Below are 17,304 nucleotides of genomic sequence, written 5' to 3' on the forward strand. Positions count from 1 at the left end.
AGAGGAGAAACTTACATCTGTAACCATCCCAAGTTTATCCTTGGAATGGATTTATCAGCCACGGAAGAATTCTACATTTTGAAACTTTAATTCTTTGACCTAGGGAAGAGTTGGATTTCGTTCCCAGCCGAGGGAATGGGCTTCTTGTATGGATGATTAGAAAACACTCTTTGGAAGAAAAAAAAAAGAGAGAGAGAAGATGGAAATGGGGAACTGGAAGTTTTATTATTAATGATATCAGGATTACTGTGACCTGAGATTTTATCCCGGTGTTGGTTTCCTGGTTTGCAACGAGAAAAGGAGCATGGCGAATTGGCTGCTGCAGCTTTGCTATCTCTTTTTGTGGATTTTATTTCAGGTAATGGTCTCGAAAACCTGTGGGGTTTATTATTTAATTTTTCCTCTCTTTTTTGGAAAGCATTTGCTGCTCGGAATCCTATTCACCGTATCTGTTATATATTTTTTAACATGCAGGTTTACAGGACTTGTTCTTGGCCACAAAAACATCTCGGTAAGGAATCTTTGCTATCTCAAAACTTTGAAAACCTTTATGTTTGCTGCATTCCTGTCCCTTGTCTTCCCCATCTCCTGCAAAAGCATGCTTAGATATATGGCTGAGGAACATCAAATGCAATGAGAAATATAGTGTTATTTAACCCTTTAACATATTTAAATGTTTCGATCATGTCCCCCCTTTTCCTTCTGTCCTCCAGACTATACAGATTGAGTTCATTAAGTCTTTCCTGATAGGTTTTATGCTTAAGACCTTCCACCATTCTTGTAGCCCGTCTTTGGACCCGTTCAATTTTGTCAATATCTTTTTGTAGGTGAGGTCTCCAGAACTGAACACAGTATTCCAAATGTGGTCTCACCAGCACTCTATATAGCGGGATCATAATCTCCCTCTTCCTGCTTGTTATACTTCTAGCTATGCAGCTAAGCATCCTACTTGTTTTCCCTACCGACTGACTGCACTGTTCACCCATTTTGAGACTGTCAGAAATCACTATCCCTAAATCCTTTTCTTCTGAAGTTTTTGCTAACACAGAACTGCCAATACAATACTCAGATTGAGGATTCCTTTTCCCCAAGTGCATTGTTTTACATTTGGAAACATTAAACTGCAGTTGCCATTGCTTTGACCATTTATCTAGTAAAGCTAAATCATTTACCATATTACAACTCTATTCAACTACAGTGTACATTGGGCAATTGGACAGTTAGCAGAGCAAGCAACATGAGCTAGTCCTAACACAAGAAAAATGAAGGAACTGTTAATGCTATCAAACAAATCCTAGAATTCATTTTAAAGCAGGCATGGTGAACTGGTAAACTTTTCAGGTGTGGCTGAACCGTACCTGCCTTTTCTGTCTCTAATGACATCCAACTGGCCAAACAATTTTGGCAATCACCACCACCATGGAATTATTTTTAATGTTCCATTCTGGATTCCAATGATAAATTATTTGGAAGGGTTTTTTTCCCTTTCAACTGCAGCTGCAAACTAACTTGTTTGTTATCTCGGTTTGATTTTTACAATGAATCAAAAGGATCAAGGGTTTATAAAAATGATTTACTTTGGGGGCAGCTCAACCAGTGGGCAATATGAGCTTCTAATTTTGAGATTGGATGATGTTAGAATCTGATAATACTGAATTTTCTCAGGAAAACTACTAGATTTTTCTCCCTAAATTCCCTAAACCAGGAATGATTTTTTTTCATGATAAATGCTTATAAGAAGTTGGAGTAGATTTTAGGAGACTGGAGGCTAAAACATATAAAGAATGGTTGCAGGAACTGGGTATGTCTAGTTTAATGAAAAGAAGGAGAAGGGGAGACATGGTAGCAGGGTTCCAATATCCCAGGGGCTGCTCCAAAGAAGAGGGGGTGAAACTATTATCCAAAGCACCTGAGGGTAGAACAAGAAGCAATGGGTGGAAACTAAACAAGGAAAGAAGCAACCTAGAACTAAGGAGAAATCATCTAACGGTGAGAGCAATTAAACAGTGGAATGACTTGCCTCCAGAAGTTGTGATCCTCCTCCATTATTGGAGATTTTAAAGAAGAGATTGGAAAACTATTTGATTAAAATGGTGTCAGATTTCCTCCTTAAGCAAGGGGGGTTGGACTAGAAGACCTCCAAGGTCCCTTCCGACTCTGTTATTCTGTTATTTTACTCCCTTCCCAAGCATACAGCTCGCTTTGTTTTTAAATCTAAAGTGGAGAAGCTAATAATCTTTACACCTCCAGGGTGCGTTCCCAAAGTAATTATTTTTTGTTAAAGTAATTTATTGAACAGATTTGCACTTAAAATTCTTCGAAGTACTGTCCTTGGGCCTCTACACATTTTTTCCAGCGACACTGCCATGACTGGTACGCGCCCTGGAAGGCGTCTTCGGGGACCTCTTGCAAGGTCTTCGTCACGGCTGATTGGATCTCTTCTATGGATGAAAAACGGGTTCCTTTCAGGGCTGGGAACAAAAAGAAGTCTGCTGGGTGTGACATCAGGGCTATAGGGAGAGTGGGGCAGTGTTGGCATCTGGTGTTTGGCCAGGAACTCACGGACTCATAGTGAGCTGTGGCAAGGTGTGTTTTTCATCCATAGAAGAGATCCAATATGATCAGTTGGAGCTGCGCACGCACCTTCATTTCCGCCGGTGGAACTGCGTTCCACCCCGTCCTGCCTGCTGGTCATAGCTATCAGACATCAGCAAGGCCCTGTTATAGGCAGGGGTTTAAATAGGGAGCCCTTTAAATCAGGAGCCAATCATTTTTACCTGCTTGAATTCCTGGTCAGACTGGAGTGAAAACTCCCCAGCTCCTCAGGACATACAATAAGAACTTGCATTTTAACAAGACTTCTGGAATGCTTTGGCTGCACTTGTGTTGCGCCATCCTTGGTGCTACTTGCTTACAAGGGATTTCTTTTTTCTTCCCTTTTAATCCACAACCATATTTTTGGCAAGCTTTCTATCTCTGTCCGCACTCCCTTCTGAGTTGCCAGGAAGTGAGCAAGCAATAAAGCCAAAATTTAAGGAGAAACTATTATATACGGGGATCGTTTCCGTGGCGTGCTAAAAATATTCATTGGCCGTGGTTTTTAAAGCAAAGTTGAGACGCTTGTAGTGAATTGGATGTTGCTGCTATTACCTCTGGCCAGGATGTTCAAGCGTGGGGGATGATGGGTGCTGGAGCCCTTCTCCTTGTTTCGTATAGCAGGGCATTCCTTATTCTAACCACTCTGGGGTTGTCACTCAATGCCGGAGAGCGAAGATTTATTATTTGCTACTTCTCTTTACCAGCTCAACATTTCTACTGCACTTATTGGTTTTAACACTTATCTACTTGAGTGCTTATACAAGGCAAGGAAGTATTAACATCATCCTTAGTTTTCATAGCTATGGTTTGTATAATCTCTGCTTCTTAGGGTTGAGTTCTTTCATTGCTGAGTAGAAGGACTGTAACTTGGTCGTAGAGTAGAAGGAAACAGATCTGGATTTCATCTGTTTTTGCCTCCCGTGGCAAAACCCCCACATCCACTCTTTACCGTATTCACACACAAACACGTGTTTCTCCATCCTGGTGGTCTCCAAATTAATTTTTTTGTTTTATTGATTGATTGATTGATTGATTTTGTCCAATACACAATGAGGGTTTTAGTGGGTATACACATAGTAACATACATAATGAAGGTTATAGAGGATATACTCATAGTAAAATATATCTAAGAAAGAAGATAAGATAAGATATAGGAATAAAATATATCAATGAAAGAATAGAAGAAGAGATATAGGAATAGAAGAAAGGTATAGGAGATATAGGAGAGATTAGAATTGCCCGCACCCTCCTTACCTTTCGTAAGCTGCTTAAAACCCACCTCTGTCGCCAGGCATGGGGGAATTGAGAAACTCTTTCCCCCTAGGCCTTTACAATTTTATGCATGATATGTCTGTATGTATGTTTGGTTTTGTAATAAGGGTTTTTAACTGTTTTAGTATTGGATTATTATTATTATATGCTGTTTTATTGCTGTTGTTAGCCACCCCGAGTCTGCGGAGAGGGGCGGCATACAAATCCAATCCAATCCAATCCAAATAGATAGATAGATAGATAGATAGATAGATAGATATATAGATAGATAGATAGATAGGACAGGGGACGGAAGGCACTCTAGTGCACTTGTACTCGCCTCTTATTGACCTCTTAGGAATCTGGATAGGTCAACCGGGGATAACCCAAGGGTAAACTGTTGGGGGTTAGGGGGTGATACTACAGAGTCCCGTAATGAGTTCCATGCTCCAACAACTTGATTACTAAAGTCGTATTTTTTACAGTCAAGTTTGGAGCAGTTAATATTGAGCTTGAATCTGTTATGTGCATTTGTGTTGTTGTGGTTGAAGCTGAAGTAGTCGTCGACAGGCAGGACGTTGCAGCATATGATCTTGTGGGCAATGCTTAGATCTTGTTTAAGGCGTCTTAGTTCTAGGCTTTCTAGGCCCAGGTTTGAAAGTCTAGTCTCGTAGGGTATTCTGTTTCAAGTGGAGGAGTGAAGGGCTCTTCTGGTGAAGTATCTTTGGACATTTTCAAGGGTGTTAATATCTGAGATGCGATATGGGTTCCAAACGGATGAGCTGTATTCGAGGATGGGTCTGGCGAAAGTTTTGTAAGCTCTGGTAAGTAGTGGACTTACAAATGTATTGGACCAAGGACCACTTGCACGTTGCTTGGAATTTCTGAGATTTTGCCTGCCATGCTCAGGAGAACCCTCCGTTCTGGTGAACCAAATCAGACCTAGCCTAGATTTCAAAACCAGCATCTTCGCCTTGGCCCCTCGCTGGCATTCTGCCGTCAAAGCAATGGGGAAAGGATAGGGAACACATGGGCAATAAATCTGTAGTGCTTTGAAGGTAAGAACGAGGAAGGGGGAATAGTTGAAGAAAAACAGAGCGGTATGGAATCCAGTTGATGCCAGTTTTCTTCAAGGTTATTTGTCTTGAGTGTGGAAATTCAGCAGCCTAAACACCTTGGCATTTCCTAAGACATCTCAGCAATGTTGCGTTGGGTAAAGATGGATTGGTCATGGGGGAAGGACTTAGATATTGGAACACTGCTGTCATGTCACCCCAATCCTTCTTTTCATTGTAGCAATAGGGCTTAGACTTTTACATTATTTATTTATTTATTTATTTATTTATTTATTTATTTATTTATTTATTTGCTTGCTTGCTTGCTTGCTTACTTACTTACTTACTTACTTACTTACTTATTCATTCATTCATTCACTCACTCACTCACTCACTCACTCACTCACTCACTCACTCACTTACTTACTTACTTACTTACTTACAAAACTTTCGCCAGACCAATCCTTGAATACAGTTCATCTGTCTGGAACCCATACCACATCTCGGACATCAACACCCTAGAAAATGTCCAAAGATACTTCACCAGAAGAGCCCTTCACTCTTGTACTCGCCCCTTACTGACCTCTTAGGAATCTGGATAGGTCAACCGTAGATAATCTAAGGGTAAAGTGTTGGGGGTTTGGGGATGACACTATGGAGTCCGGTAATGATTTCCATGATTCGACAACTCGGTTACTGAAGTCATATTTTTTACAGTCAAGTTTGGAGCGGTTAATATTAAGTTTAAATCTGTTGTGTGCACTTGTGCTGTGGTTGAAGCTGAAGTAGTCGCCGACAGATAGGACTTTGCAGCATATGATCTTGTGGGCAATACTTAGATCTTGTTTAAGGCGTCTTAGTTCTAAACTTTCTAGGCCCAGGATTGAAAGTCTAGTCTCGTAGGGTATTCTGTTTCGAGTGGAGGAGTGAAGGGCTCTTCTGGTGAAGTATCTTTGGACATTTTCAAGGGTGTTGATGTCTGAGATGCGATATGGGTTCCAAACAGATGAGCTGTATTCGAGGATGGGTCTGGCAAAAGTTTTGTAAGCTCTGGTAAGTAGTGTGAGATTGCCAGAGCAGAAGCTACGTAGGATTAGATTTACAACTCTTGAAGCCTTCTTGGCTATATTGTTGCAGTAGGCTTTGGCACTTAAATCTTTTGTTATTAGTATACCAAGGTCTTTAACCGAGTGGGGATTATCTGTGATAATTTGATTATTCAGTTCGTATTTGGAGTTCAGATTCTTCTTCCCAATGTGTAGGACAGAGCATTTGCTAGTTGAGATTTGGAGTTGCCATGTGTTAGACCACTCAGAAACAGCGTCAAGGTCTTTTTGGAGAGTAGTTGTGTTATCGGTGGTGTTGAAGAGTTTTACATCGTCGGCGAAGAGGACGCAGTTGCTTGTGATGTAATCGCAAAGGTCATTGATGTAGAGAATGAAGAGTGTTGGAAGGAAGGAAGGGAGGAAGGGGAGGGAGGGAGGATTGAAACACAACCGCAATAGCACCTAGACTTATCTACCACTTCACAGTGCTTTCCAGCCCTCTCTGACCCGTTTTACAAACTCAGCTTTTTGCCCAACTATCTGGGCCCTCATTTTATCAACTTTGGAAGGATGGAAGGATGAGTCAACCATCAGCCAGTGAGATTTGAACTGTCAAACTGCTGGCGACAGGCAGCCAGCCAATGCCACCTTCAGCACTGCTTTCTAGCCAATGTGCCACCACGGCTCAGACTAGATATAATCCAATAATTCCTGCAACCGTTCTTCATATGTTTTAGCCTCCGGGCCCCTCATCATCTTTGTTACTCTTTTCTGCGCTCTTTCCAGAGTCTCCAAAAAAAATGGTTCCTTGAAAGGCCAAAGACCTTCATCAATTTGCTGGGTGGGATAGGAGATGCTTAGAACCTTCTCAAAAGATAGTGTATATCAACTGATCTTATCAGAATTAAAAAGGGAGGAAGGGAGGATACATTCTCATATCTCCGGGTTCACGTCCAAAGTATTTTTCAATTTAAAATTTGACTCAAGAGAACCAAAAAACCGGACTGAAGCCAGGGGAAAGATACATCGAGAAATAACTGGCAATTGTTTGAGTTCCCACAAAAGGGATGACTTTGACCCTGCTGTACTTTCTTGACAGGTTTCCGTGTTCTCGCTCAAGCGTCGCATTATTGGCCTATGGAGACCGTAGAAGGCATCCACGAATTAAAGGATACAGACAGAGGTAGACTGAAGAAGGATGGTCTCCAAGGATAAGATATGATACTGACAGAAAAGAATATCTGTAGCTCAAGGCTGAACTTTGGGGGTCCTTGGGGGTCTCTGAGCTTGGTGGCTTTCTCTCATAGATTTCATGACCCAACAAGGAAACAAGAAAACCGCCAAGTTTAGAGAGCGTCAATAATCCTCTTCTTCTCCTTTTCTTCCTCTTCCTCTTTTTCTTCTTCCACCTCCTTCTTCTTCCTCTTCTTCTCCTTTTCTTCCTCTTTTTCTTCTTCCACCTCCCTCTTCTTCCTCTTCCTCTCCTTCTGCTTCTTTCACTTCCTCCTCCTCCTCTTCTTCTTCCTCCTCCTCCTTCTTCCACCTCCTTCTCCTCCTCCTCCTTCTCTTCTTCTGCTTCTTTCCCTTCCTCCTCCTCCCCTTCTTCCTCCTCTTCTTCTTCCACCTCATTCTTTTCCTCCTCCTTCTCCTGCTTCTTCCACTTCCTTTTCCTCCTCTTCATCTTCTTCTTCCTTCTCCTCCTCCTCTTCTTCCTCTTCTTCTTCTTCCACCTCATTCTTTTCCTCCTTCTCCTCCTCTTCTTCCTCTTCTTCCTCCTCCTCTTCTTCTTCCACCTCATTCTCCTCCTCTTCCTCCTCCCTCTCTTCTTCGGCTTCTTTCACTTCCTCTTCCTCCTCTTCTTCCTCCTCCTCTTCTTCTTCTTCCTCCTCCTCCTTCTTCCACCTCATTCTTCTCCTCCTCCTTCTCTTCTTCTTCTTCTTTCACTTCCTCCTCCTCCTCCTCTTCTTCCTCCTCCTCTTCTTCTTCCACCTCATTCTCCTCCTCCTCCTTCTGCTTCTTCCACTTCCTTTTCCTCCTCTTCCTATTCTTCCTCTTCCTATTCTTCCTCCTCCTCCTCCTCTTCTTCTTCCTTCTCCTCCTCCTCCTCTTCCTCTTCTTCTTCTTCTTTCTCACCCGTCCTCCTCCTGTACTCCACAATCCCCACTCCCTTCAAGCACGGGTGATGTTGTCTCCTAGGGTAATGAAATTTCAAGGAAACAACTAAGCTCAGAGAGCAAGGACTTCACAGTCCTTGCTTTTATTATTATATTTTTGTGAAAGTTGAATCATCAAAAGGCGCAAGATCTGTGCTTTGGCCTTGAGCGGTCGATCCAGTGAAGAAATGGGATTCAACCACCTTTCTCCCTTGTCCAGATGTCAAAACTATCTCTCAGGCTAATGGGGGGGGGCAGTGTTTCATGATAGAAAATGTTGGAATTGCCTATATGTTGTATTCCATTTAACTCTTTTCCTGTAGATGTTTCTTAAATTCAGATGCTTCCAAAACTGTTGCTGGGCTCCATGCAAACCATTTGAGCTCAGAGGTGGGTTCCTACCAGTTTGCACCAGTTCTATAGAACTGGTAGCAAGAATTTCCCCCCCCGCTCGCCAAACCGCCAGCGATATTTAGCTGGACACGCCCCCAAACCATCTCGCTCACTCGGCGGTGCCATAGGGGGCGCCATCTTGTTTTTCGCTTCTGTGCACATAAAGAGGCTGGTTTTTGCTTCTGCACATGGGTAGAAGCTGGTTTTTTAAGCACTATGCATGTGTGCAGGCATGACGAGAAGGCCACATGGCATGTGAGGAAGGGAACCAGCAATGAGGTAAGTCAGAACCCATCCCTGCTGCTTGTGTTACTTCTGAGCAGTCCTGAGATTGGACTGTTACGTTTTGTTTTGGTAATGAAACTGGATCCCAAAAATAAAGATGATTTGATGCATTGATACCAGAGATGACTCAACACGGTTGTGAGGTTGCACTCCAAAATGTGCATCTCTACAGCTTTGGGATTAACCATCCATTGGTATGTCTTCCCGTCCTTGTCATGTCTTTCCATCAAGCATTCATGCCGTTTGCTCCTGTCACTCATCGATCCTTGAACCGTCATCAATTTTGCCTGCCATGTTTATCCATTGTGTCTGTTTGTGTTGGCACCTTCATAAAGCCAGTTCCAGTTCTATCTCTCTCTCTCAATGGCATGCCTTTTGTAGAGATTGGCATTTCCAACTTCACTTCCAGACAAGATTCCTGAACAATATTTATTTACCATATTTTTTTGAGTATAAGACACACCTTAGTTTTGGGGGAGGGAATCTGCCTACCAGGTATTCATCTGGCTAGCATCCTTAGTCTGGTCAGCTTCAGCACATTATTTTATTCCCTGGTCAGGGTTGAAAAAGCCTTTTTCGGAGGGAATAGCAATAAAAACAATCCTGCAAAGACTTAGGATGAAAAAAAACTTCAGAGGGAGTAGCAATGAAAACAAGCCTGCAAAGACTTAGGATTGGAAAAAACTTTGGAGGGAGTAGCAATAAAAACACACCTGCAAAGAGTTAGGATTGGAAAAAAACTTAGGAGGGAGTAGCAATAAAAACAAGCCTGCAAAGACTTAGGATTGGGAAAAAAATGTTGGAGGGAGTAGCAATGAAAATAAGCCTGCAAAGACTTAGGATTGGAAAAAAAATGTCAGAGGGAGTAGCAATGAAAACACACCTGCAAAGAGTTAGGATTGGAAAAAACTTTGGAGGGAGTAGCAATGAAAACAAGCCTGCAAAGATTTAGGATTGGAAAAAAAACTTCGGAGGGAGTAGCAATGAAAACAAACCTGCAAAGAGTTAGGATTGGAAAAAAACTTCGGAGGGAGTAGCAATAAAAACACACCTGCAAAGACTTAGGATTGGAAAAAAACTTCGGAGGGAGTAGCAATAAAAACAAGCCTGCAAAGAGTTAGGATTGGAAAAAAACTTCGGAGGGAGTAGCAATAAAAACAAGCCTGCAAAGAGTTAGGATTGGAAAAAAACTTAGGAGAGACTAGCAATAAAAACAAGCCTGCAAAGATTTAGGATTGGAAAAAAAATGTCAGAGGGAGTAGCAATGAAAACACACCTGCAAAGAGTTAGGATTGGAAAAAACTTTGGAGGGAGTAGCAATGAAAACAAGCCTGCAAAGACTTAGGATTGGAAAAAAAATGTCAGAGGGAGTAGCAATGAAAACACACCTGCAAAGAGTTAGGATTGGAAAAAACTTTGGAGGGAGTAGCAATGAAAACAAGACTGCAAAGATTTAGGATTGGAAAAAAAACTTCGGAGGGAGTAGCAATGAAAACAAACCTGCAAAGAGTTAGGATTGGAAAAAAACTTCGGAGGGAGTAGCAATAAAAACACACCTGCAAAGACTTAGGATTGGAAAAAAACTTCGGAGGGAGTAGCAATAAAAACAAGCCTGCAAAGAGTTAGGATTGGAAAAAAACTTCGGAGGGAGTAGCAATAAAAACAAGCTTGCAAAGAGTTAGGATTGGAAAAAAACTTAGGAGAGACTAGCAATAAAAACAAGCCTGCAAAGATTTAGGATTGGAAAAAAAATGTTGGAGGGAGTAGCAATGAAAATAAGCCTGCAAAGACTTAGGATTGGAAAAAAAAATGTCAGAGGGAGTAGCAATGAAAACACACCTGCAAAGAGTTAGGATTGGAAAAAACTTCGGAGGGAGTAGCAATGAAAACAAGCCTGCAAAGATTTAGGATTGGAAAAAAAACTTCGGAGGGAGTAGCAATGAAAACAAGCAAAGAGTTAGGATTGGAAAAAACTTTGTATTGAATAGCAATGAAAACAAACCTGCAAAGACTTAGGATTGGAAAAAAAACTTCAGAGGGAGTAGCAATAAAAACAAGCAAAGAGTTAGGATTGGAAAAAACTTTGTAGGGAATAGCAATGAAAACAAACCTGCAAAGACTTAGGATTGGAAAAAAAACTTCAGCGGGAGTAGCAATAAAAACAAGCCTGCAAAGGCTTAGAATTGGAAAAAAACTTCGGAGGGAGTAACAATGAAAACATCCTGCAAAGACTTAGGATTGGAAAAAAACTTCGGAGGGAGTTGCAATGAAAACATCCTGCAAGCTGGGAATAAAAAAAAACATATTCAAAAAAACTACATTCGGCATATAAGACGCATCCAAATTTTTAGTCTTTTTTTTGGGGGGGAATGTGTGTCTTATACTCTGAAAAATACGGTATTTAGTTTATCCAGTATGAGAATACAATTATAAGTATGAACATAACATATAAACACATACTGTGGGTATAAACAGGTAAAGAATATGCATGAGAAATTAGGACGAATAATGAGAACAGTAGGATAGGGAGGGTAGGCACATTGGTGTGCTTATGTATGCCCCTTTACAGACCTCTTAGGAATGGGGTGAGGTCCATGGACAGTTTTAGGTTAAAGTTTTTGGGGGTTGAGAATGTAACAACAGACTCTCATGGAAAAGGTGCAAAAAAGGGCAACAAGTATGATCAAGGAAATGGAGCCCCTCCCTTATGAAACCAGGTTGCAACGCCTTGGTCTCTTCAGCCTTGGAAGACGGCGTTTAAGGGATGACTTGATCGAAGTGTATAAAATCATGCATTGGATAGAAAAGGTGGATAGGGAAAAATTCTTTTCTCTATCACACAATACTAAGGACGAGAGGCCCCTCCCTAAAGCTCATAGGTAAGAAAGTGAGGACAAATCAAGGGAAATATTTCTTCACCCAGAGGGTCGTTGGTTGATGGAATTCCCTTCCAGAAGAGGTCGTGACAGCTGTCAGCCTGGAGAGCTTCAAGGCAGGATTAGACAGATTCATGGATGCCAAGTGTATCATAGGTGGTTATTGAAATGGATGTCCATGTGCCACCTCTATGTTGCTTGAGGCAGGCAGGATTCCCTTGAATACCATTTGTTGGGGGTCAGGGGAAAGGGAGGGTCTTGCCTTCTCTTTCTGCTCAAGATCCCCATGGACAATTGGTGGGCCACTGTGGGACACAGAATGCTGGACTTGATGGGCTTTGGCCTGATTCAGCAGGGCTCTTCTTATGTTCTTATGTTATCCTTTTGCTGCAACAAAAAAATAGCAGGGCATTTTTAGTCTAAAAATGCATGACTTTAGCATGACTAAATGCTAAAGGTGCACAGAACGCTGCTACCTTCCCACCAAAGTGGCCCCTATTTTTCTATTTGCAGTTTTACATATTGTAGAACTCCTAGGTTGGCAGAAGCTAAGCCGAGTAACGGGAGCTCACACTTTACGTGGCACTAAGGATTCGAACCGCTGAATTGCTGACCTTTCTGATCGACAAGCTCAGCATAGCAATAGCAATAGCATTTAGACTTATATACCACTTCACAGTGCTTTACAGCCCTCTCTAAGTGGTTTACAGAGTCAGCATATTGCCCCCCAACAATCTGGGTCCTCATTTTACCGACCTTGGAAGGATGGAAGGCTGAGTCAACCTTGAGCCTGGTGAGATTCGATCTGCCAAACTGCTGGCAATTGGTGATCAGCAGAAGTAGTTTGTAGTACTGCACTCTTAACCACTGCACCACCGAGGCATCCTAGCCCCTGAGCCACCATATCCCTATCTTCAGATAGGGCCAGTTTAATTTGAGCAAGCTCCTTTCCAGCTACAACCCAGGAAGGTGGAACTTTTGACCATGTTGCAGTGTGTTGATTGAGAGACATGATCTGGTTGATCCATATCCAACTTGCATGTATTCGTGGTGTCGCTTTTTTTCATTGCATTTTTTTTGTCTGTTTTTCTTTCTTCTCTCATGCAGTGCTAAGATCCCACAGCTTCACTGTGCTTCATTACCATAATTCTACCTTTGTTTATACCAATGATTCCGCCTATTCTAATTTCTCCGCGACCGTAGGTGAGAATTCCAGATGATCATTTTCTATTTGTCAAGCTTGGCTTAGGTACGGCGTTCTCCGTGAAGAGGCTTTTGATCTTGAAATCCAATTTTGGTTTGAAAGATAAGCTTCTTTTCTTTACTTAACGTGGAGCTAAAAAGAAGGTTTGGGGCGGTTCTTGGAGAAGAGAAACTAAACAACCCAAGGGGAAATCTACAGAAGTCCATCAACCTGTTTGATGGCCTGGGTAGCGTTGCCATAGCTTGTTGAAATCCCATAAAATGGAAAAAAAAAACCACCACAACCTTCATTTGTTTGTGTTCCTGATTTTAGGCTTTAAAGCGATGCACAAGTCAAGCCAACATGGGTCTTTCAAGAGCCTCTGCCTCAAAAGACAATCCAACTTTGATTTGACTTTGCTAATACAGTGATACCTCGTCTTACGAACTTAATTGGTTCCAGGATGAGGTTTGTAAGGTAAAAAGTTTGTAAGACAAAACAATGCTTCCCATAGGAATCAATGGAAAAGCCATTAATGCGTGCAAACCCAAAACTCACCCCTTTTGCCAGATGAAGCGCCCGTTTTTGTGCTGCTGTGATTCCCCTGAAGCTCCCCTCCATGGAAAACCCCACCTCCGGACTTCCATGTTTTTGTGATGCTGCGATTTCGCTGAGGCTCCCCTTGCTGGGAAACCCCACCACCAGACTTCCATTGCCAGCGAAGTGCCCATTTTTGCGCTGCTGGGAAGTCCGGAGGTGGTATTTCCCATGGAGGGGAGCCTCAGGAGAATCCCAGCAGCGCAAAAATGGGGGCTTTGCTGGCAACAGAAGTCCGGAGGCAGGGCATCCCAGTGGTGGCGACTTGGGTTTGTAAGGTGAAAATAGTTTGGAAGAAGAGGCAAAAAAATCTTAAACCCTGGGTTTGTATCTCGAAAAGTTTGTATGACGAGGGGTTTGTAAGACGAGGTACCACTGTACAGTGGTGCCTCTACCTAAGAACGCCTCTACTTAAGAACTTTTCTAGATAAGAACCGGGTGTTCAAGATTTTTTTGCCCCTTCTTAAGAACTATTTTCTACTTAAGAACACGAGCCCGGAAAAAAATCTCAGGAAATTTGAGAGCAGCACGAAGGCCCGGACAGTTTTCTGCCATTCCCCCTTTAATCCTGGCCATCTCGGGCTGCCAGAAGAGCCTTTCGGTGGCGCTTAAGGAGGCTTTGGCAGCCCAGAGCGAATGGAGTGTTTTCCTTTCTCTGGGCGCTTGGAGAGGGAATAAACCACTTCGCTGTGGTGACTCCCTTGCGCTGCCTCCCATATACCCAGCACAAGGTTGCCTCCCAGAGCGTCTGGGCGCGGAAAGACAAAAGGGGGCACTCACCTCACCTTCTTCCTTTGGCAGCGACTGTCCTCCTCCTCCTCTTCTTCCTCCTCCTATTCCCACCCAAATTCCGAGCTTTTATTTCTTTCCTAATGGGTTTGCACGCATTATTTGCTTTTACATTGATTCCTATGGGGAAAATTGCTTCTACTTAAGAATGTTTCTACTTAAGAACCTGGTCACAGAACGAATTTCTTAAGTAGAGGTACCACTGTATACCTGTATTGAGTCAATATCAGAAGCCCACTGTCTTTCACTCTGCTTTCAGCCAGCTTCTGCTGCTCCTGGTGCGCTGTGAGTGCAGCTCCACATCCATGTGAGATTTTACTTCTGTGCATGTACAGGAGCAAAACCTCAAGAGGATGCACACGCGCGATATTTCTGCATTGGCTGCCAATTGTTTCTGGACCCAATTCAAAGTGTTGGTTATGACCTATAAAGCCCTACATGGCATTGGACTAGAATACCTTTGGGACCGTCTTCTGCCGCATGAATCCCAGCGACTGGTTAGGTCCCACAGAGTTGGTCAAGGTCTCGTCAACCAGACAATGTCGCCTGGTGGGGCCTAGGGGAAGAGCCTTCTCTGTGGCGGCCCTCTCCGGGTCCCGTCAACTAGACAATGTCATTTGCCGGGTCCTAGGAGCAGAGTAGGAGAAGGGGGGGGGACTTTTCTTAGCAAAAAAAATAAGCATTATTTTTTTCATTTCATTTTTCATTTCATTATATTCAGAAATGTTCAAATTAATATGCCAATGCCAAAGATAGTCAAAAAATTTGGAACTGACAGGCTAATCTGTATATAAAGTGAAATAATTGCACACAGCCGGGGGGAAGGGAAGGCTCTTTTCTAAGCAAAATAAACAAATAAGCATCAATTTTTTTTCATTTCATTATGTTTAGAAATGTTCAAATTAGTATGCCAATGCCCAAAATAGTCAAAAAAAGTGGATTTTGCAGGCTAATCAATCTATAAATTGAAAAAACCCTGCACACAGCCGGGGGAGGGGGGTGTATTTTCTGAGCAAAATAAACAAATAAGCATTAATTTTTTCATTTGATTTTTCATTTCATTGTGTTTAGAATTGTTCAAATTAGTATACTAGTGAAAAAAGTATTTTTAAAAACCACTTCCAGTAGCTAAAAGAACCCCGAGGACCACAAGTGTATAGTAAATGCAAGGACTAAAGCAGGATTATAATTTCATTTCATTTCATTTTATTGGATTTGTATGCCGCCCCTCTCCGTAGACTCGGGGCGGCTAACAACAGTGGTAAAAACAACATGCCACAATCCAATACTAAAGTAGCTGAAAACCCTTATTTTAAAACCAATCATACATACAAACGTACCATACATAAATTGTAGAAGCCTAGGGGGAAAGAATATCTTAATTCCCCCATGCCTGACGACAGAGGTGGGTTTTAAGAAGCTTACGAAAGGCAAGAAGGGTGGGGGATATTCTAATCTCTGGGGGGAGTTGGTTCCAGAGAGTCGGGGCCGCCACAGAGAAGGCTCTTCCCCTGAGTCCCGCCAAACGACATTGTTTAGTTGACGGGACCAAGAGAAGGCCCACTCTGTGGGACCTAATCGGTCGCTGGGATTTGTGCGGCAGAAGGCGGTCTCTGAGATATTCTGGTCCGATGCCATGAAGGACTTTATAGGTCATAACCAACACTTTGAATTGTGACTGGAAACTGATCGGCAACCAATGCAGACTGCGGAGTGTTGGTGTGACATGGGCGTATTTAGGGAAGCCCATGATTGCTCTCGCAGCTGCATTCTGCACGATCTGAAGTTTCCGAACACTTTTCAAAGGTAGCCCCCTGTAGAGAGTGTTACAGTAGTCAAGCCTCGAGGTGATGAGGGCATGAGTGACTGTGAGCAGTGACTCCCGGTCCAAAAGCTTGCATCTTGTAATATTTTCCTGCCCCCCCTTTCACCCCCATTTAGATATCTTGGAAGGGATTGTAACCAGAGGTTTCTACATCCCAAACATCAACGGAACATCCTTTCTCGTTTTCGGGAATGATGAAGACTCTTGCATTATTAACCAGGAATTCTGCGAGCCTGAAGGTTAGTAGCAGATTATCCCCATTTTGATATACGTTCCTCTTCTGTTTCATGAATTTCACTCTGGAAAGCGGGAGGGGGTAGAAGGACTTTTCTCTGAGCCGCATTTTAAGGGAATTGTAAAACCTCTTCCAGGCATTAGCGCTTATGCAAATTGTTTGCGCGGCTTTACATGCAAATTATTTGCTTAGGAAATGGCAAAGGCAGCCTGCTGAATACATTATGCATATTTGTTTACTACTGTAGCTAACCAGGGTTTTAAGAAGAATGGCCCTAGGATTGGGAATTCCCCCGATAAGAGTCCATCCAGAGTTTACAGCTAATGGTTTGGTTTAGCAGTTTCCTCTATGGATTGTAATCTCTTCCCCCCTTGGATCTGTCTTAATATATCATCAAGGCGTTTCCCCTTAGGACTATATTATCATGTTTATGGGCCAAGTGATAAACTTTGCTGGATAAGAACAGGGCTGGCTCTGAGCATGGGGTATCTCTAAGGATATTCATCTCTTTGCTCCTGTCAAGATCCGAGCTAACATCCAATCAATTTGCTTTTAAAGTTAAAAGCAGCCTTGTTAATCCATGGTGTGCTTCCCGAGATGACGAGGGAGTGAATTTCTCTCCAATGTAAACATTATGATAGAACGGAGCACTTATATACCGCTTCACTCTGCTTTACAGCCCTCTCTAGGCGGTTTACAGAGAGTAAGCCTATTGCCCCCAACAATCTGGAAGGATGGAAGGCTGAGTCAACCTTGAGCCAGTCAGAATCGAACTGCTGGCGGTCAGCGGAGTTAGTCTGCACTGCTGAATTCTAACCACCAATGTGGTCCTTTTCCTCGCTTTGATATGGTCGATTGACTAATCAAATAAAATTGATATTGATTGATTGATTGCAAAAAGGGAGGGAGGAAGGAAGGAAGGAAGGAGTGAGGAAGGAAGAGACAATGGGAGGGAGGGAAGGAGGAAAGGAGGGAGGGAGGGAGGAAGAGAGGGAGGGAGGAGGGAAGGAAGGAAGGA

The 17,304-nt window shown here is 42.7% G+C and overlaps 1 protein-coding gene across 1 annotated transcript in view; it reads left to right on the forward strand.

The window, feature by feature from the left end:
- Nucleotides 1-200: 200 nt before the first annotated feature.
- ADGRD1 (adhesion G protein-coupled receptor D1) overlaps nt 201-17,304 on the forward strand; it is a 191,885-nt gene continuing 174,781 nt past the window's right edge. Inside the window, exons 1-4 of the mRNA XM_070761993.1 lie at nt 201-358; nt 475-511; nt 7,050-7,133; nt 16,168-16,290. Of these exons, the coding sequence (XP_070618094.1) occupies nt 305-358; nt 475-511; nt 7,050-7,133; nt 16,168-16,290 (298 nt within the window). The 5' untranslated portion in view covers nt 201-304. The remainder of the gene's footprint in view (nt 359-474; nt 512-7,049; nt 7,134-16,167; nt 16,291-17,304) is intronic.

The sequence above is a fragment of the Erythrolamprus reginae genome, chromosome 10 (assembly GCF_031021105.1).
Source record: "Erythrolamprus reginae isolate rEryReg1 chromosome 10, rEryReg1.hap1, whole genome shotgun sequence".
Lineage (NCBI taxonomy): Eukaryota > Metazoa > Chordata > Lepidosauria > Squamata > Dipsadidae > Erythrolamprus > Erythrolamprus reginae.